Raw genomic sequence first — 22,251 nt, 5'->3', positions numbered from 1 at the left:
GACATAAACAGCAGTTTGGGAGATAACTGTTGTCACGTGACTTGTAGGACGTCATGTGATGTTTGTTCAACGCGCGTCGCCAGGGAATTTTCCTAGTAGAAATACTGAGACGATTTCGACTCGTGACTGGCTCTTTTTTGAACGCGGCTAGAGGAGAGGTGTTAATGCGTATTATTGTATTAAACAATTAAAATATATTCTCTTGATTGTTAAGATTATTTCAATACACCAAAAACAATTGCTTTTATCTGAATGTTTTTTTTTTATCAGACTTCGAACATTGTATGTTCTAGGGTTTCTTAAACGTAGATTAGATTACATGTTTTAAAAGAACAACTATATTCCATTTTTTGTAAGACTGTTGACATCAGGTTTTTAGCCTACTTGTGTATAACGTCAAATTTTTACGTCATCTCCAAAATTCCGTAATTCTCGCGAACCCAAACAAATTTGGAGGTCTGACTTAAAACAGTTTTAAGAAGCCCAGTTCTAAGTAGTGGTAAAATTAATCCGGAACGGTCTGGAAAGGTGTTCCGGTAAACTAGTTATTGTAAAAAATAGTCCCTTTATACGGATTAAAGAGAAAACATACGTACATAAAAGCAACATATTTTTAAGTAAAAAGTTTGGTCACTAGATGGAGCAAGAAAGCAAAATAAAACGACAAGTTTTATCAGCAACGAATAGTTAGCTACACAATATTTCGAGAGATTTTGTGACTTTAGGCAACTTACAACGTTATTATTTACTCCTTCACTTGCTTGTGTTTCGTACGTTTGGTAAGAAAACCATGTTCTGTTTATAATTTCCCGATAGAATTATTTCCTCTAGCCCAGTGATTCTCAACCTTTTTCAGAGCAAGAGCCGCATTTCAAACCTAAGGTTTGCAAGGAGCCGCATAAAAAACAACAGTAGGCATTTAATTAAAAAACATTAAGAAAGCAACTAGAAAACAACATTATATACATTACGCTAGCCTAGGCTAACTAATTAACAGTGTTTGCCATAGCTTGTCGATCAGGACTAAATATATTGTGACGTAACAAACCACAAAATTATTTTAAAGAGCCGGATGGAAGTACCCGGTAACATTAGTACTTCGTACTCGGGATCCTTGCTGTTACAATTCATTAATTCTTGATTTCTCTTACTTACTTTGTAACTAATTTTTCACTCGGTTAGAGAGCCGCAAAATGTTCAGTTGAGAGCCGCGGTTGAGAATCACTGCTCTAGCCTATGGACGTAGGCTACGTTGCAATGCGCTTTACTATCACTTTTTTATATTTTGAGGTTGTATTCACAAGAACAAACAAGGCTAAAACGTGTTTTAGGTCTACAGACCCAGTTAATATATTTGTAAAGTGCTGTAAACTTAAGTTAAGTTATTTTAAATAAATAACAAATCAATTCCAAGTCGAAGTCATCAGTTGACCAAGTCAAGTGCCAGTCAGGTCAACTTCACGTCACGTCGTTGACATAAATATAAACCGTTTAAATATTGGAATTGTTAAGCCCGTCCGATTAAATGAGCAGCTAATGAACTGAAAGATAAGAAAAACGCAATATGTAAGCAAAATATTTTACGTGCAAAAATGGGGATAAATAGATCAAATCAAAAAAAAATTGCTTATTGGAAACACTTCATTTCAACCAAAGTCATTTGTGGAAAAGACCTAAGTTAAGTCAAGTCATTGAAAACAGTGAGTCATTGACTTAAGTCATTACAACATTGTATTTATGTTGCAGACGACAAACATCTAGCCACATAATTCAGGCCTACCATATGTCCTCTTTTAGGAGGATTTGTCCTCTTTTCTCAAGAAAAGTGAATGGCCCTCCAAGGACGCTCGAAAATGCCCAAATGTCCCTTTTTTCGCATTTCGAGTTAGTTGCTTATACTTTCAACAAGACATTTAGGCGAGACGTTGTATTTATTTCAAAAAAATTACTGTCTTGGCGGTTGTATATAATTTCAATAATCTTTCGTGTAAACAGTTTTACGATCTCGTTAAAAATCATTCCTTATTTTGTTTTTATAAATTTGGCCTGCAACTACCAAGGAAATGTAAAAAATCATTGAACTTAAACGTAACAATTCTATTTTCGTTTAACTTCCTGGCAAAAATTGTCCTCTTTTTAGGTGCTGAAAATGTAGCCCTACTATAATTGGGCGTACGGTATATAGTGAATGCAGCTAAGAGGTTGTCACATTACACGCTAAACAGTTCGTTGCATCCTCGTGTTTGTTTACTTCATTAAAATAAACTAAAAACAAATGGGTTGTATAATAATTTCTCCACTCTCCCATATTCTTAAATTTATCCTTTGATGCCTGGTTGCAATGCATGGTTGTTTTTTCCGGGTTGCCAAATTGCCTTTTGTTAGCCGATAAGCAGAAACTTGGATTTTTTAAAATGCGCTTGACATATTTTTGTGTGTTTTTTAGTTACCACAGAATCATTTAATCATTATACGTGAATTACCAGTTAATTTGTTCGTTGTTAACTGGTAAACGTTAGTATTTGTACTTAAAGCTGTTTAAATAAAAGTAAACCATTAAGATACGTTTAATATAACATGTGTATTGTATAGGCCGGTCATGTTCAAATGACGGATCGCGATCCGGATGGATCTTTTCAGTATTTTGTGCGGATCTTTAGTCTTAAAAAAATAAACTTTCTACAATGTTTTTATGTGAATACCAATTGTCAGTGTTAATGAATTTTGTAAAAAATCAAGCATAGAACGCGACTCCCAAATGCTAATCTTTGTGAGCGTTTAAGGATATCAGTCAGCGACAGAAAGCCCCAATTCGATGCTATTGTAAGACCTAAAGTCTAAAACAACCTACGGCCCGCGGGCCGGATGCGCCCCGCCAATGTAATTCATTCGGCCCGCCGCCTCTTTGACAAACTAGATACGAGACCATTTCAAATACTTTTTTATTATATTTTTTTTTACTCGTAAGTGCGAAAAATTTTCCCGCTTCGCGCGAATCATCGCTCTGCGTCCGGCGTGTTTACGTTTTGATGCGGTCTTTTGAACTAGATCAGCGTTTCGTTACCGTTAAAAAACGCATTAAAAAATATTGGACATATATTTTTTAACATTTTGTATTTTCGGTAATGTAATAAAAACTTGCAAGAAATTTAAATGAAATGCCGGTATACCTAAAAAAATCGCGGTCGCTTCGCTCGCCACGTGCGCCCTGACTTACAAACGTTAACAAACACTAAACAAGATTAACTATTAAACTTGTCGCGTTTACATAAATAAAGCACCATAAAAATTAAAGCGTGTCCAATATGTTTACTATTCGTATTTGGTGGATCATCATGTTGTCAGGTTTGGCTGTGGTGGATTATGGCAGAAATCATTTGAACACCCCTGGTATAGGCTACAATGTAATTTATGGCTGTAAATGTATCGAACTAATAATGCCTGAAACTGTCGCCAACTTGTTATAATATATTTTCCTTTTTAATAATTCTTGGTACCATATAAGTCACTTCGTCAAACTGAAATCGTGGTTAATTATTCAGTTTGAACTATTGTTAAGCAAGCCTTTAGCCCTTTGGTGCTGTTTCTGTCGTAGCTCAGTTGGTAGAGCGACTGACCCGGTATGACCGGAGGTTGTGAATTCAAACCTCACTGCAGGATAGTTGTTTTTTTAGCCTGACCTACTTGCATTACTGATCGACCGATTTGAAGACTATTCGATAGCTTTCGGTGTACTAATGATACGTAAGCCGCAATCGTTTGTCCAAAAGCAGCTTCAGAAGGGCTAGATCACAGTTGTTAACACACATATGTCTGTGCATCTATCATTGAATCAGGCCAATTTAGGTTGTATTTATTTGTATGCAAATTAAAATGTAATATGCGTAATGGGATCATAAAATATATCTTTTTGCCAGTTTTGTACAATTTGTGCACAATCAGAGCCTCTATATATATAAATTATAAAGGCACTGCTAGCATCTTACACAATTCCAAATGGAACGCTTCCTGTCGATAAACAAAGGTTTTTTTGTTTTTTTTATATATAGTTAAGAAACTAGGAAGTAATAAAACTATGGTGAAATTTTGCTTTATTTAGCGATGTAATAAAACAGCATTGTTTTCCCGGCAATTATTTTTCTAGGCAACTCTTTCAGGTTATTTCCCGCCTGGTAATACGCGATCAATATTAGGGAAAACACCTGTCGCGCAATGTTCTGTGGGCATTTCAACTGTTCTATATTTAGTCATCGTTCAGAGTAAATATAACGACTAAAAGACTTCTTGTGTTGAAATATTGCTAGCACTTCGTTGATTTGCAAGCACCACTAAACCGTTTTGGCAATAATTAATCTCGTGATAGATAGAACAAGCACAAAACATTAATTTGTACCTTGAAAATAAAATACATGACGTCATTTTAAGCTTACAACTTCAACTATTTAAAATAAATAAAATAAAAATTAGTCACTGTCGCTGCTTATATTTAATGTTAATAGTACACTATACAGGTGTAGCCAACTTATGTTTGATTGCGATCGACTGCAATATTTTGAGAGACTCTCGATCGACTAGTTCGGTAAAAAAACACTTAATTATTAAACATTTTAAGCGTTTATTGCATTCAAAGCCAGCGATGGGAGTTAATGTGTTACGTCAAAGAACGCTTTATTAGGCTTGTTCAGACAATAATTGGTAATTTTAATGTTCCGCTTGTGTGCGACAGCTATACTGTAATGACGTAAGGCAGGGGTTTCCGACCGGGGTACTTGTACCCCTTGGGGGTACGAAATTGAACATCAAGGGGTTCGAACATCCTAGCGCCACAGAGCAGCTTTCCAAACAGATTTCACAGTTCAGTTTTATTTTACAATTGTAAATGATATTACGACATTACAGTCTTTGCTTTGAAAATAGAACAATTATCTACAACCATTTGTTCTTAACTAGTAAGAAACCTCATTGTCTCATAACAATGCGTTTTTAACTGCAGATGATTTACGTGTTGCCTTGAGTATAATCGAACCATCGTTTGAGCAAATTTTATCAATGAAGCAGCAACAAATACCTCACTGAGAAGTGACAAACAAAATAACTACTGACATTTAGCGATTTTTGTGTGACATAAACAGTTTAACGTTTTATGTAGCTATAAAAGCGATATATATCTGAAAAATTCCATCAGATTTTTTTTTGGGTACGAAGAGCTCTTTGACATGACAAAGGGGTACGACCAACAAAACAGGTTGGGATCCCCTGACGTAAGGTATTCGACACGATCGACCAGGTGAATGTGGCGAATGACGTGTTGGCTACCCTTGCACTACGGCAACATTATAATATATTATTTTTGTCAGTCTGTTAGATTTTCATCTCACGTTTCTGTTTTGTAAAACAACACGTGCATTGATCACATGCAATAGTACAAACCATAGTATTTACACATATTTTTTTTGTTTAAAAATTTGCCATCCCAGACTTTAAAGTTTCGGGGATCTTTTACAGCGTTTATACCGAGAGTCCGAGACTCAAACAATTGTCATCGCACTTTGAAAAAAATAATAGAGTAAACTTTCGATAACATAACCTTAACCAATCTTTATTTTAAGTTGTTTTTCTTAATATGCTTCCCACTGAAGCTGATTTCCTATATTTAACTTTTTCCAAAATTATTTGGGTATCCCACTGTTTATGCGAAAACAATTTCTATGTGGCATGTTTCTTGAACACCCAGTGCTTCAATTTCACGACTTGTTAACAAACCATTTTTGGTACCGGTACCTTTAGTATTCCTCGAAACCTTTACGTACTTTAAAACTGCCAAAGGGAATTTTCCGCGGGCGGGACTAGGAAAAGATTTCTTGGGAATTCCCCCGATTACTTATCCCAAAGCTATAGTTGCACAAAGTTCAACAGAAATGGCGATAAATGGAAACCAGATCAGTTGCTTTACGTAGAACTCGAGACTACCATCAAAATAGACAAAGATGGGTAACACGCATTTCAACCTAACGTCGCTATTCTATTACATACTTGACTGTAATTAGTGGCGTTCCAAAAGGGGTTGGCCCGCCCCGGTGGCAACGGTCAAAAGACGACAAACATATATTGTACCTACGCAAGGCTTTGTGACATACTCTACTTGAAACAATTGCGCCAAACAGTTAAAGGAAGTGAATGACATATATAAGTCGAGCTACATACACGCTTGGATGACGCGTTGCACCATCAGCAATAATAATGATTCCATAGCGCTAGTCTATTGTCGGTTATTATCGGAAACGTACCAACAGTGCAAAACATACACGTATGATCATGTTCAAAGAGCGGAACGCGATCCGGTTCCGGATCTTTTAAACGTTTTGTGCGGATCTTCTTATGTAGTCTTGAAAAAATAAACTTTCTACAGTGTCTTATGTGAATACCAATTGTCAGTGTTAATGAATTTTGTAAAAAAATCAAGCATAGAACGAGACTCCCAAATGCTAATCTTTGTGAGCGTTTGAAGATATCAGTAAGCGACAGAAAGTCTCAATTCGATGCTATTGTAAAACCTGAAGTCTAAAACAGGGGTCAGCGACCTACGGCCTGCAGGCCGGATGCGCCCCACCAATATTATTCATGCGGTCCGCCGCCTCTTGACTAACTGGATGCGAGTCCATTTCAAATACTTTTTGAATATTTTAACTACGAAAGTGCGAATAATTTTCCCGCTTTGCGCGAATGATCTTTCTACGTCCAGCTTTGTTTACGTTTTTATGCTGTCTTTTGAACTAGATCAGCGCTTTAACGGAAAAGGTATTCAAAAATATTTGACATACATTTTTTAACATTTCTTTACTTTCGGCAATGTAATAAAAACGAAATTTAAAAGAAATGCCGATATACCGTACCTAAAAAAATCGCGCTTGCTTTGCTCGCCACGTGCGCCCCTACTTACAAAGGTTAACAAAAAATAAACAAGATTAACTATGAAAGTTATCGCGTTTCTTCAAAGTAACGTCTTCATCCAGTAGTATGGATGAAGACGTTTGGGCTCGAGCTTTAAACCGTAATTAAACACGCTTTTAAGTCAAAAAACAAAAGATCCACGGTCCTCCTGATTAAAAGTTGTTCTAACATTTTAAAAACACAATTCTCAGTTAACATTTTGTGCGGCCCACAAAGACCTTTCTGAGTTAAGTAAAAAAAAACTAGAAAAACTAGAAAAAGGTTGCCGACCCCTGGTCTAAGCCAACTCATCATTTTTTTCAAAACAATTTTGGTGCTGTAGCACGCTTCACTTTTGACTTTTACAAAGTTATCAATATTTTGTAGGGTAGGGTAGGTACATTTAGGCTACATAAATAAAGCTCCATAAAAACTAAAGCGTGTCCAATATGTTTACTATTCGCATTTGGTGGATCATCATTTTGTCAGGTTTGACTGTGGTGGATTATGGCAGAAATCATTTGAACACCCCTGATATATACGATAAGCAAATACGCGTGGTCGAATGCTGTACTGCCAAAGTATAAATGACGGGTTGGGCTTAATCAGTAGCATGGTTGAAAAGCATATTTGTCTGTACTTTACATACATCCCCAAAACATATTTTTTTCTGAAACTAAACCGCTTAAGCTATTACACAGTTATATGTTTTGTTGGTGGTTGTCGAATGTTTTATACAAAACATAATATGTATATTTCCCTCTTCTATTGAAATGTCAATACGTTTATAAAAGTAAAATAAAATTAGTGACCAGCCCAGTAAGGGCAAAAATAGCCCATGTATTGCTACGATACACGAACTAAGAATCAATGCATACGAATGTGTAGGCTACGACTGTGTGAACTTTGTTCGTGATTGTCAAACTTTGTAAAACCCGTCGCCATTTTTGTTTTCAAAAAAAAAAACTCCGTCACGACCCAAACTTCTGTCACGCCAAAAATACTGGACCCTCTATTTAACGCCCTGTCGGATTCCTGAAACTACATGAGGCGTGTTACACTTGTATTTAATACGTGGAGAGTTAAAACAACAATAAAATGTGTAAAACGATAAAAGCGGGAAGCGTCTAATTTTTTTCTTCCTTACAATGAAAATTCCAAAATGTTGTTATTTAAAAATTTACTATTTATCGACAATACCAGGCGTTTCTGTTCCCGACGCAAATTTCCCTATTCACTCAGTACCCGCTTGCCCGTTTAACGACTGGTTATTTTTCGGTGTTTCCCCAGAAAAAGCGTCGGGCAATTCCCGTCTGGTTTATCTTAATTTCGCTTTTATAAAGGGTCTCGCGAAGCCATGGGCAGCATAAAATTGCCTTGTTTTTAGCGAATTAAAAAAAGAAAACAAAAGGTGAATATAGAAGCAAGACACATTTGTTTCCATATAAAAACAAAACATTATTATTGTTTATGCGAAAGTAGCCTACTCCTTATGCTATATTTATCATTGGTCAAATCTTTGGTTGAAATTAAGTGTTTTTCTTTTTTCATTATTTTTAATTGATTTGACTTGCTCTAATAATATTTGAATGGGACTTGACTTGGGCAACTGATTATTTGGACTCGGACTTCTTATTACTTTTTGAAATTACTTAACTTTGACTTAAGTTATTTTCTAAATGAATTGACTGGGACTTAAGTCACTTTAAAATAACTTGTTTATAACCCCGGTATAATATGTTTTCACCTGTATGAATTTTGACATAAAATCTGCAGTTTATAATAAACTTATTGGTTAATAAGAAAACAATCTTGTTTTAAATAAAAGGTGCACTGTTAGCAGCAGGTATAATTAAAAAGTCAGAATCCTGGGCAATGTGTCGGCATTGTTCAGTTTCATCAAAATTTTTTGAAACCCAGATAAAATGAGTCGTATAAATTACAGAAAGATGGAACATGCTGGTTCTCATTAAACGACTGATTTACAGTTTACCTTGTTTTTTGGCACTTGTGACGAATTTCTCAGGGCCATCCTTTGTTACAGATGTCCGTTGGCCTCGGCCTAAATGCCTATGACTTTCACTATGAAATTTTCGTCATGGCTTTGTTGCTCAGTTTTGCCCGACAAATTCGAATCACGTTGAGTTTGAAAAAAAGAAGGGTCTGGAATTTACTAGCATGTATTTTTAACCAGCGCCCTTAAGAAAACTGTTTTGTTGACTTGCTTTGATAGCTTGCCGAATTTGCTGGACTTTAGAACATTCCTTTCGCAAAACCAGATGTCATTGATACTTGACTTTTTAGTTAACATTAATTATGTATGTACGGAGAAATTAACAATGCTGATTTCACATGAAGTCGTAAATAGTAGTAATAAAATAACTTCGGGATTTACGAAGCTTTGGACAACAACACATAACCCATGTGTCCTTCACTACAGCTTTATTTGGTGATGCAATGACGCAGGCGCGAGGCACCGCCCGGAAAATTTTCGGTGAATACCCTTGAAAAGACTGGCGGGGAAATCACCGGGTGAACGTATATGCGGTGCTCAGTGTATATAGCCTACATAAATTGAGACTTAGCACGTTTTATGCCACACAGAACAGTTACTAGCGTAATTTAAAACTACTGCACCGATAGACAAGCGTGTCCATTTGTTACAAGCCTGTGGTTGCTTGGAATATCAAAGAACAGTGAAAATGATGCAATCAAAGCTTCAGAGCGTTGGATTTCCGAATGAATTAAACTACAGGTCAGTTAAAGCAAATGTTACAGGCACTGGTGGTAACAAAGTTACGTTAAGTTGGTCCGTAAACCCAATAAAAAACATGTAGCCCAGGGTACACTATGCACGAATCTGTAACGTAGTTTGATAATGAATTTCAAAGCCAAAAAGGTCGATTAGATCGATAGCATCTTGATTAAGACGTTTCGATACGAACTTGTATCATCTTCAGTTAATGTGTTAAATCATTCAAACAGTTAAAACATTAACTGTAGATGATACAAGTTTGTATCGAAACGTCTTTATCAAGATGCTGTCGATCTACTCGTCCTTTTTGGCTTTGGAATTCATTATCTAATAGCCGTATTTGGTTATAGTATTTGTCAAACAGTGCTTTCCAAACGTGTCTATTACCTTGTTTTAGTGATATAGTTATAATTTTTACGGTGTTAAAAGTATTTTTGTTATTTTTTAGCCAGAAATGCAAGCACACACATCCTTGCGACAATGGACACGCTTGTTCGACTAGTCAACGGTAAGCCTATATCACGTGATTCATTGCGCAACATGTCGTGCGTCACGCAACGACACGCTTGAACGATTTTAGTTTAACGCGCCTTTTTTTCCTTTGACAGCAGTTCGCCGAACGAAATCTTTCCATGCCTCAACCCGCGCGCTCCTGAAATGCAAACCTTTCGAAATCGAATTCGAACCTTTTTAAAAGGCTGGCCAAATCAGACGGCTGCCACTGCTAAGCAAATGGCCGAGGCTGGTCTGTATTACATTGGCCAGCGTGACCGGGTCAAGTGCCACTACTGCAACGGCGGTTTGCAGAACTTCGAGCGAAACGACGACCCCTGGTTCGAACACGCCAAGTGGTACCCTCAGTAAGTCGAAGTTTCACTTATATATATATATAAAGCATCATTTTGACCTATTAGAAATATTGATGTAAAAAACATATTGTTGTACTGTATTAGGGTCTTGGCGTCCTCGGCCACACGCTTTTTAATATTTTACTGACTACCTTTCGAACACAAATCAGTTATACTAAAAAATACCATAGAAAAGAAAGACGTTGGTTATATTTATAATTTAAAACTAACTGAACGACAATTACAAAGAGCCGACTATATTTTTTTTAATTTTGTAAACGATTTATGTGCATTTTTAATCGAATTTGATTATTTTGACGAATTTTGACCTAACGTGTAAATTTTGACAAATTCAAAAATAAGTTGAAAAATAATCGCCCTACCTACATATGAAAGTGAGCAAATTGCTTATTTTCTGAATAAACAAACGGGCTTCAAAGCATGCTATTTTGCTGTGTTTTAAATAATGATGTTTCCACTGTGTACAAAAGAAAAAAAATGTACATTTAAATTTGTTAAACTTTAGTTGACTCCACATTTCAAATTAAAGCGGACGTTTTACAGTATATTTATTTCTTTGTGTAGTTGCGAATTCGTGCTGAAGTCGAAAGGAATCGATTACGTGGCCAGAGTTGCGGAAAGGTTCCCAGACATCAAGCGTCCCTACGACGTCGTCCCAATTAGCCGGTTGGCCGCCGACGACAGCGGTGGGTCAAAACCTGTTGTCCCAAGCCCCTTGGCCGCTAAGCTGCCCTCGGCCATGGAAACCGAAATCGTAAAGGAAGCGCTTAACTTCGGATTCGAGCTGGACACAGTAAAGACCGTTGTTGCGAATGAGATACAAAAGAACGGGTGCGAGTTTTCCTCAGTTGCTGCACTGGTCGAGGCTATTCAGAGCTTCGAGGCCGAAATGGAGGAGCAGCAGGTTGTCGACGAAAGCAGCCAGCAGTGCGAGGTGATGGACACGTGTGATTCCCCACCGCAAAATACCTATTCCTATCCCGCAACTGCCAGCAATGGCCACCATCTTTTACCAACCCCGCCTCAAATGCCTGTCACTTTGATTCAAACAGCGGGAAGCAAGAAGCTAACCCCGGCCATTACTAGACAGACGCCGCTAAACAAAACCGCTAATGTTCTCGACTTGGACCGTAAAGCAATCCAAAAGAAGCTAGATAGCGTACTGCAGGAGCGCCTGTGCCAAGTGTGCTTAGATAAAGAAAGGAACTGCGTGCTGCTCGGCTGCGGCCACGTTTGCTGCTGTATCGACTGCGGCTCCGTGTTGCGAAACTGCCCGATCTGCCGCGCCAAAATTGAGAAGATTGTTTTATATACGTGTCACACTTACTAAACCTACGAGACCAACCGTTTAAGTTATGCAATCCTTACTGTGATGTTTCCCTCTTTTTTCCCTTATTTACCTACAGTGTATTTTTGTTAGTGTTTATTTTTTCAGTTTACCAGATCGCCGTCAAAATAATATATTGATTTTTGCGAACGAACAAGTTATTCTAAATTTAATTTTAAGACTGTTTCAACAAGAAAAATGGTTAAACGGGTAAAAAATATTTGATTATCATAGAAATACATATTACGTCAATACTATACATAACTCAAATTCCTATGATACAAAAAAATTATGACAATATACATGTATCGAAAAACTGTGGAACAGAATAAGGATTTGTCTTACAATTTTTATATAAATCCAAAGGCGATATTATCCAAATCGTAAAAATTAAAAGTTAAAATTGTTAACAAAGCAAATAATTAATAAATAGACGATAATTTAACGGCAAAAGGGGGAAACTTTACAGATCAGTTAGCACCAGGGGCGAATTTATAGGGAGGGGGCCTAGCCTATGCGCCTTTAAACTATATTTTTATAACAACATTTACTGGGTAAGGATATTTTTTCTTTTCGTTTTTAGTAGTTTTTTTAGTTTTAGGAAACGTTTCTCAGCCGATAGGCCGCGCTATGCAAATATGGCATGTTGCATATGGTGTAACTCAAAGTCTGCTAAGTTTAAGTTTTGTTGTATTAAAATACAAATGTCGTCATTTCGAGCAATACAACAATATCTCTTTTATATGCTGAATGGGTCATATATTTGAAAGGGCTGTGTCAATTGAAATAAACACAGTTGTACTTTTTTCGATAAAACTGGATTTCAGCTACATGTTTTTAAAATAATTGCAAAATTCTTGCCGTTTCACACGAACGACTTCCTCCTTCAATATATATTAGACAAAATGCACGTTGCAAATTTTCTTACGAGTTCGACGGAAACAGGAAGTTGATTAAGGCTACTTATATTATGACGTAACTTTATGACGTCATTTCTGCAACTTTCTTAGTGCCGCACAGCAAAAATCTCAGATGCACCATTGGCTCCAACTACGAACCATATTTTTTTTGCGCATTCTCAAATTGTTTTTATCAAAAGGTTGTGCTACATGTTTACACAATTTGAAATCCATACAATTTTAAAATCTTAGACAATTTTCTCTTTGGCCTACTAAATAGAGAGCAGACATTACTATGAATATGTTGCAACAATGAAGCTTATGCTGTAGTATAGGCTAAGTAAATCTTGCAAGCAATTTTGGAGAAATTCCGGTAGACGAAAAACATTTTACGTTGGTTTACTGGCCCAGGGCGCCGTCACACTTCAGAGCTGTGCAGGCGCGCCATATGGAAAAATAGATTAAACGCTGGCTTCAATGATTCCAAACATTTGGCAACTTTCGTGTCCTGATCACTTTCTGCTATTGCATGTTTCGTCCAAGGAAAGTGAAGAAACACAAAACTAAAAATCTTTATACCTGTTTTGTCTCGCTTTTAAAAGCTTTTGAATTCAATAAACGGCGAACACCTCACCCGCACTGCGTAACGACAAAAGGTTTCGTAAAACAGTTATTCTTTCCGTTTTAACGAGATAAATTTATTTAAACTTGCAAACTACTTCAGTAGGCCCGCAGTTCGCAGGAACTTGCCATAGTTGTCTATAATGTGAACTATAAATTGCTTTTTTTATTAATTTTAACGTTATCAATTTATATTAGGAATAACATGAGCTCTGACGTTAATTGATACGCTACATGAAGATGAGCTTTTCTGCACAAAAGCATGTCCGAGTAAAGGTCACGTGTTTAGGATGTTGATCACCCACTCTCTAAACTAACTTACACAATTTACTGCTGGTTAAGGTTTCAGGGTTTGTGTGTATCACATTACATTCCTTAGACTGGGTCCCCACCAGATTTAAAGATATGCCGCGTCTTGTCTGAAAGCGTCTTAGTCCAATCCCCATCGGCAAAGCGCGCGAGACTTAAACTATAGTCAAAGCTATAGGCTATATAATGAAGTCGTGATTATGCAGGCAAATTAACGGCAACTTTGGCAGTAATATGAATTTTGAAACGTAACAAGCGTTTTCACGTAAACACAAGTACTGAGCACCCTGTGTTGTGAAAACATATAAAGAGGGTATAAAGAGGGGTTCCTTCCATACACTTTGTTACACTAAGAAGATAAATTTCGAAATTACGCAAGGATGTCTTAAAAATTGTTTTTTAAACTGGCCAAACTGGTAAAATCAGACAAAAAACGAAAAATACGAGTAATCGAGCGGCGACCAACTTAAAGGTTATAATAACTTTGATGTAAGACTTTTTTATTTTACCAATAGGCCTAGTTTAAAATGATAATTGCAGAGTTGTTTTTTCGAAATATGTCAGTGCTATGGTTATTTGGCAACTGAAGACAGCTACAAAATCCGTGTTATCAATTTCATATTGGACAATCTACATTTGAACGAATTATTCCTCAGATAGCCCATGTAATGCAATTAGGAACGTTTTGCAGCCACTATACTGGCCAGAATTGACCGAAGAAATCTGGTTGGAGAATACCCATCGATATTTCGAGCTTGGTTTTCCTCTAATTTCATTTGTGCAATCGTATTAAATGTCCTGTAGAGCTGGATGGCGATTGTAAAAATTATAAAGTTAAAATTAAATTGTATTGACGATTGTTTTTCTTCTGTTGAAGTAGGCCGCAGTGGTTCTTAACCAGGGTTCGATCGAACCCTTGGGGTTCGACGCAGCTGTTTTAAGGGTTCTGAGAGAACGTCCTCTGAAATATAATTGCTGATATTTCAAGCTTAATTCGAATCTCTTTTATGTTCCAGGGTTTCATGTAACGTTATAAATTGAAATTTTGGTAAATTTAACCTAATAATTTGATTATGCCCAGTTTCAGCTGCTAGAAGGAAAAATCAAATGCTAGCGAAACAAATTTGGGGTTCAAAGAAAGCTTACAGAGTATCATAGGGGTTCGAAAGGTTACCAAATATTAAGAACCACTGAAGTAGGGGATAACGTTTTTCAAGATACGTTCTTACCCCGATGTGGAGACCTTTCATTAACAATGTTGCCCTGGTAGGCAACGAAATTGTAAAGGGGATAATGTTGCACGAATAATTTTTCGCGTGTGTGTTCTTTTTCACTTCTGCACTTCAACTTTAAAGTTTTATTCCTTATCTTATTATCACGTTTTCTGTTGATTCTTATCACGTTTTCTGTTGTTGTTTTTCCATGCGGTGGTTGTTCGTGTAACTGTGAGTAAAATGAGGGCATAGTCGGGCTTTAGGTAGGACAACAAAAAAATTGGAAACGATTGCGATTTTTCGTCTAAGTCCCGTTATAATCGTTTTCCGCTTCCTATGGGTTTACGCCTTATATTGTTTGATTTACGTTTGGCCAATATTTAATAGAGTTTTAAGACACTGCGTTTAGCGCAGCGGTTCTCAACTAGTGGGCCATGGCTCACTGATGGGCCATGGAAGCTTTTTAGGTGGGCCACAGACAAATTTAAAAAAAGCTAGATTTATTGAAGAATTTAGTTTCATTTGTGTCACTATACCTTATTTTACAGGAATAATGGTTTGGAATGCAAATTAAACGTAAATATATTGTTCAGAAGCAAGTACCTCACTAATGCACGGTTGAATAAATAATAATCTGTTTTGATTTATGCTCCGCTATTTTTTGTTCTAAATCTTTTTTATAGTTTGTTTTTTCATAAAAAAATTATTGGGCCACAAAATTTATGTGCAACGAAAATGGGCCACGAAAGAAAAAGGTTGAGAACCACTGGTATAGCGGTTTGCATCCAATAGGCCGATTATTAGGGGTCATGTTAATTGTGTAACAAATTATACCAAGCCCCGATTAAACACATACTCTCGACATCCATGTCAGCAGTACCCTAGCCTAATTTTAACATCAAAAATATTTTTAACCGATTTTTTTGCATACGCCGTCGCATTATAGTTTAGTACAATTATTGTTTGACACACTGTAAATAAACACGTTTAGCGCTCTTTGTCTCTCCATTATTCGTTTTCATTATGTGATACAATTGGCAAAATTTACTCTTGCCCAAAAAAAATAATAAAAATAAATAAAAATAAAAAGCCTGGTCCTTTAAGGGTGTGTGAAGAATTAGCAAAGGCAGGCGAGAAGAACTCACTAAGAAACCCGACAAAAGCAACCTACCTGTTAAGCCAGACCTGGGCAACATACGGCCCGCCAAGCAGTTTAATCCGGCCCCCGGCTTATTTTCAATAAAATACATAAGCTATGCGAAAACCAGGGCAAGTTTGACAGATCTTGTCAAGACCCCGACAAATTCGATTTTTAGCCTGTTCTAAATGCTAAAACGGAAATTCTTTTCGCGCTTCGCGCGAATCTCTTTTGTGTTGCTCGTGTGTTCCACGCGATTTTTTGGCAACTCCACAGACAAATAGCGTCCTCTGCTCAGTGGCACTCTCTCCAACGAAAGTATAACAAACTTAGCATAATATTTAAAATATATATAAATATTAGGCTAAGTTTCTTAAACTTAGCCTACACATCGGTAACTTAAAGTTTTGAAAAAGAAGAAAAAACAAATAGGTAAATTTTTCGTACGAAATTTTCACGTATTTTAATTGTAAGTTTTGGGTCAACGCGCACCACAACTTTAAACGCTAATATATCAAGCAATGTACATTTTTAGTCGATGCTCAATGCTTCACGTACCATCTAAATCTAAATTAAAGTTAGCATTTTCAAACAAACACAGTCGCAAATTTTTCGCGCTTCGCGCGACATTTTGTGACCTTCTTTAAATCCGACTTAAATTGCACAACTCTAAACGTAATAACAAAATGGTTGATTATTTGTTTTACACCGTCAGAGTATGACGTCATATTGTATGAATTTTAGATCTTATCTTTGACCCGGCCCGCCACAATATTTTAGGTATCTCATGCGGCCCGCGGCTAAAAATAATTGCCCACCCCTGTGTTAAATTGTCACGTAGGTTTATAGGTTGCCCTTAAAACCTATATAATGTCAAGTTTTCCAACACGACTCTTTTAAAACTTTTTTTTACAATGATTGTCATACCCTCAATTAAAGTGACAAGTTACCAGCTAGGCCAAAATACACTGTACAGTTTCCACATATGCCTCTCAGTAGACCAAAACGGATGTGGCGCCAGCCGCGCTACAATTCATAGATTGGGCAAAACCAGCTATAGGATCCGCTATCTGATTCTATAACACAAATTATTGACGGTGTGTGCTATAACTTAAATACGAGTAATCGAGCGGCGACGCCCAGTTTCAGCTGCTAGAAGGAAAAATCAAATGCTAGCGAAACAAATTTGGGGTTCAAAGAAAGCTTACAGAGTATCATAGGGGTTCGAAAGGTTACCAAATATTAAGAACCACTGAAGTAGGGGATAACGTTTTTCAAGATACGTTCTTACCCCGATGTGGAGACCTTTCATTAACAATGTTGCCCTGGTAGGCAACGAAATTGTAAAGGGGATAATGTTGCACGAATAATTTTTCGCTTGTGTGTTCTTTTTCACTTCTGCACTTCAACTTTAAAGTTTTATTCCTTATCTTATTATCACGTTTTCTGTTGATTCTTATCACGTTTTCTGTTGTTGTTTTTCCATGCGGTGGTTGTTCGTGTAACTGTGAGTAAAATGAGGGCATAGTCGGGCTTTAGGTAGGACAACAAAAAAATTGGAAACGATTGCGATTTTTCGTCTAAGTCCCGTTATAATCGTTTTCCGCTTCCTATGGGTTTACGCCTTATATTGTTTGATTTACGTTTGGCCAATATTTAATAGAGTTTTAAGACACTGCGTTTAGCGCAGCGGTTCTCAACCAGTGGGCCATGGCTCACTGATGGGCCATGGAAGCTTTTTAGGTGGGCCACAGACAAATTTAAAAAAAGCTAGATTTATTGAAGAATTTAGTTTCATTTGTGTCACTATACCTTATTTTACAGGAATAATGGTTTGGAATGCAAATTAAACGTAAATATATTGTTCAGAAGCAAGTACCTCACTAATGCACGGTTGAATAAATAATAATCTGTTTTGATTTATGCTCCGCTATTTTTTGTTCTAAATCTTTTTTATAGTTTGTTTTTTCATAAAAAAATTATTGGGCCACAAAATTTATGTGCAACGAAAATGGGCCACGAAAGAAAAAGGTTGAGAACCACTGGTATAGCGGTTTGCATCCAATAGGCCGATTATTAGGGGTCATGTTAATTGTGTAACAAATTATACCAAGCCCCGATTAAACACATACTCTCGACATCCATGTCAGCAGTACCCTAGCCTAATTTTAACATCAAAAATATTTTTAACCGATTTTTTTGCATACGCCGTCGCATTATAGTTTAGTACAATTATTGTTTGACACACTGTAAATAAACACGTTTAGCGCTCTTTGTCTCTCCATTATTCGTTTTCATTATGTGATACAATTGGCAAAATTTACTCTTGCCCAAAAAAAATAATAAAAATAAATAAAAATAAAAAGCCTGGTCCTTTAAGGGTGTGTGAAGAATTAGCAAAGGCAGGCGAGAAGAACTCACTAAGAAACCCGACAAAAGCAACCTACCTGTTAAGCCAGACCAGGGCAACATACGGCCCGCCAAGCAGTTTAATCCGGCCCCCGGCTTATTTTCAATAAAATACATAAGCTATGCGAAAACCAGGGCAAGTTTGACAGATCTTGTCAAGACCCCGACAAATTCGATTTTTAGCCTGTTCTAAATGCTAAAACGGAAATTCTTTTCGCGCTTCGCGCGAATCTCTTTTGTGTTGCTCGTGTGTTCCACGCGATTTTTTGGCAACTCCACAGACAAATAGCGTCCTCTGCTCAGTGGCACTCTCTCCAACGAAAGTATAACAAACTTAGCATAATATTTAAAATATATATAAATATTAGGCTAAGTTTCTTAAACTTAGCCTACACATCGGTAACTTAAAGTTTTGAAAAAGAAGAAAAAACAAATAGGTAAATTTTTCGTACGAAATTTTCACGTATTTTAATTGTAAGTTTTGGGTCAACGCGCACCACAACTTTAAACGCTAATATATCAAGCAATGTACATTTTTAGTCGATGCTCAATGCTTCACGTACCATCTAAATCTAAATTAAAGTTAGCATTTTCAAACAAACACAGTCGCAAATTTTTCGCGCTTCGCGCGACATTTTGTGACCTTCTTTAAATCCGACTTAAATTGCACAACTCTAAACGTAATAACAAAATGGTTGATTATTTGTTTTACACCGTCAGAGTATGACGTCATATTGTATGAATTTTAGATCTTATCTTTGACCCGGCCCGCCACAATATTTTAGGTATCTCATGCGGCCCGCGGCTAAAAATAATTGCCCACCCCTGTGTTAAATTGTCACGTAGGTTTATAGGTTGCCCTTAAAACCTATATAATGTCAAGTTTTCCAACACGACTCTTTTAAAACTTTTTTTTACAATGATTGTCATACCCTCAATTAAAGTGACAAGTTACCAGCTAGGCCAAAATACACTGTACAGTTTCCACATATGCCTCTCAGTAGACCAAAACGGATGTGGCGCCAGCCGCGCTACAATTCATAGATTGGGCAAAACCAGCTATAGGATCCGCTATCTGATTCTATAACACAAATTATTGACGGTGTGTGCTATAACTTAAGAAGCGTGAGGTTTGCTAAGACAAAATGTTTGTGTACCACTTGAATCAATCAATTGTTTTTACCATAACTTTTTAATCAATTAATTGTTTTTACCATAACTCAACAGATGGATCTTAAGTGACAAATTTTACCAAAAAGGCTTGTACAGGTAAATTGTAAACTTAACAGGGTATAAATGTATTATTGCGTGACAACATATTTGCAGGTAAGCCAACTAGAAAAAATAAAATATTATTCATAAAAGATGCTAAAAGTTATAAAATATGAAGTAAATCGTGGCGAAGTGTGCTAAACAAGTATAGGATGTCTACCTAACATGCATACAAGCATTCCGTACACTACGAAATCTTAATAAAGACATAGTTTACAAGATCTAAAACCGCTTTCCTGAGCATTTTATTTAAGGTAGTCGTTGTGCATACTTGATTTCACGTCGAACACCTTCCGTTCATCACCTAAATATAGTTTGTTTATTGTTTAAATTTGTTTTATGGCATTTAGCACAATGGAAACATTTTTGATAAAACACTTTATGCGCGTAACTCTACTTGTTTAGAAAGTGTACGAATACGTTTTTTGCGCTATCATTAGGGATAAAATTATAGTTCTGTGTTGATTCACTGGATTTTAGCATCCATGTTACCCCTTGATGTTTATTTACACTATTCTCATTTGTTACTTTCGGAGGAGATATCATTTCATCATATTTGAACTGCAGGTTTGTCAATTATTTATTCAAATCTACAATTTGACTATTTTTATTGTATTGATCCGACCACACTTTAAAAAAAAAAACATACTAAGTGAATAATTAATTTGTCATGCAATACTTTTTTAAGGACGAGATATTTAAACTTTGCCCGTTATTTAGCCATTCGATTTTTTTACACTAATACCGTTTTAACAAGTTAGTCATAGTCTTGACTCTTTAAATTATATAATTTTACCTAAAGTACAATTGTGCTGCTTCATCTCAAATTGTCCAGCAGAATTTGGTACTCGCAGTGTGACAATGCAGAAAAACGTTTGGTTCTTGTTCTCCTCCCAGGCCCGAAATCGAATAGTGACGTCCGTTGCTGGATCTGTCGAAGGCGCGGAGAAATCTTTCTGTGAAACATTTTATGTATTATTTTTGTTTCATTATGTGAAGATAAATCCTCTTTGCAAAATGCCATTGTATGGTAAATATATAACACCTAGAAGCTTAAATCTTTCATATTTATAAACGTGCAACTTACGCTTTTTACAGATTTGGGGCTGATAGTTATCAAGAAAAATACCATTATATCGAGCAATGTGAAAATTTATTTGTGTTCTCAATGCTTGTACGCTGCTTAACTATTACAGATTTCCAATTTAGAAAAAATAAACGTTATTCGCAAATCTTTGGCGACGCCTTTTTAAAAGTACTTAAAAGAACTGCTATAGGTGGCGCTTGGATCCTACCACAACGAACATTATTTGGGTTAGGGTGCGGGTTAACGCTTGGGTTTGGGTAGGTCAAGCAATATTATTAAATATTCATACTTGACCCACCCTCACCCAAATTCTAACCAACACCCTAACCCAAATAATGTGCGTTACTTTAATAATTGTTGAAACGTTTTATAGGGATTGAACGATATGCGACTACTTTTTTTCAAGTTTAATTGACAGTTTTCTAAACCGTGTGTATAGATTTCCTCTGGCCGACAAACGAAAGTTTTGCTAGTTGCAATTTCTTTTCGGAGGTAGAAAAGGTAAATTAGCTTGAAAGTTTTTACGCTTTTTTCGTGTCCTTCTAGACGCTCGAAGGTCAGCAGGAGCTTCTCGGATGGTGATATTGCAAGCAGGGCCTGCTTGGCCAGCTGAATTATTTCGCCGACTTCATAACTTTCGCTGTCCCTTTCCCCGATGGCAGCACACGATACAGTTTTTGCAACAAACGAAATGACAACGAAGAAAATGGCACGCTTGATTCTATATGTTTTCATTGCCTCTGGAAATTTTTTATCCCGACATTGACACTAAACTGAAATGAATCAAGGCAGTCCTAATTTTAGGAAATCTCGAACAGTGCTTCTTAATTTATTTTACTTTTATTTTCTACAATTTTTATTAAACATTTATTCTGAATAATAGCCAACTTTTATTGAGCAAGTGTTAAGTAAGCGTGGGCAGTACAATTTGATTCAAGAAAAAAAGGCATGCTTCTTTACCACGCACAATGTTTGTGGTATGCTAGATTAGGCAATCATTTCCAAATAACGTAAATGGAATATGTTCGAATGTTCGAACAGGTGACAGCTTTATTGGCCCCACCTTAATGAAATTTGTTTTGAAAAAACATACTGCCGACACATATTTAAGTAAGTCTATATTAGGCCTAGATTGTGTTGTTTAATTAAACAAAAACCTTTAACCGAATTAATAAAATCAATTGGAATGCAACGGAAACACTTTTAGTTACAAGAGTCAAACAATTAATTTAGCAAAACTTGGCAAATTTTACTTTAGACGCCTCAGTGCTAAGACTCTTGGTTGTACGCTTTAGTCTCTTTATACATGTAATTAGAATAGTTCTTGTTACGTCGCCAACACTATTAAACGCATTATGTTGATGTAAATATTTTTTAAGCGTGATTTGAAGTCATAAATGTAACAAATTATATCTGAAAAC

General features: G+C 36.4%; 1 protein-coding gene across 1 annotated transcript; it reads left to right on the top strand.

Annotated features, from left to right (window-relative positions):
- Nucleotides 1-8,339: 8,339 nt before the first annotated feature.
- On the top strand, nt 8,340-12,307 carry LOC146139884 (baculoviral IAP repeat-containing protein 2-like). The gene is made up of 3 exons (XM_083392084.1): nt 8,340-9,685; nt 10,134-10,545; nt 11,119-12,307. The coding sequence occupies exons 2-3, from the start codon at nt 10,343-10,345 to the stop codon at nt 11,882-11,884; spliced, it is 969 nt and encodes a 322-aa protein (XP_083248210.1). The 5' UTR covers nt 8,340-9,685; nt 10,134-10,342; the 3' UTR covers nt 11,885-12,307.
- The last annotated feature ends 9,944 nt before the right edge of the window (nt 12,308-22,251 follow it).

Source organism: Ascidiella aspersa, chromosome 6 (assembly GCF_963924565.1).
Source record: "Ascidiella aspersa chromosome 6, kaAscAspe10.2, whole genome shotgun sequence".
In the NCBI taxonomy this organism is placed as follows: Eukaryota; Metazoa; Chordata; class Ascidiacea; order Phlebobranchia; family Ascidiidae; genus Ascidiella; species Ascidiella aspersa.
Note: the sequence above shows the minus strand (reverse complement) of the source record. Positions and strands in the feature narration are given on the sequence as shown.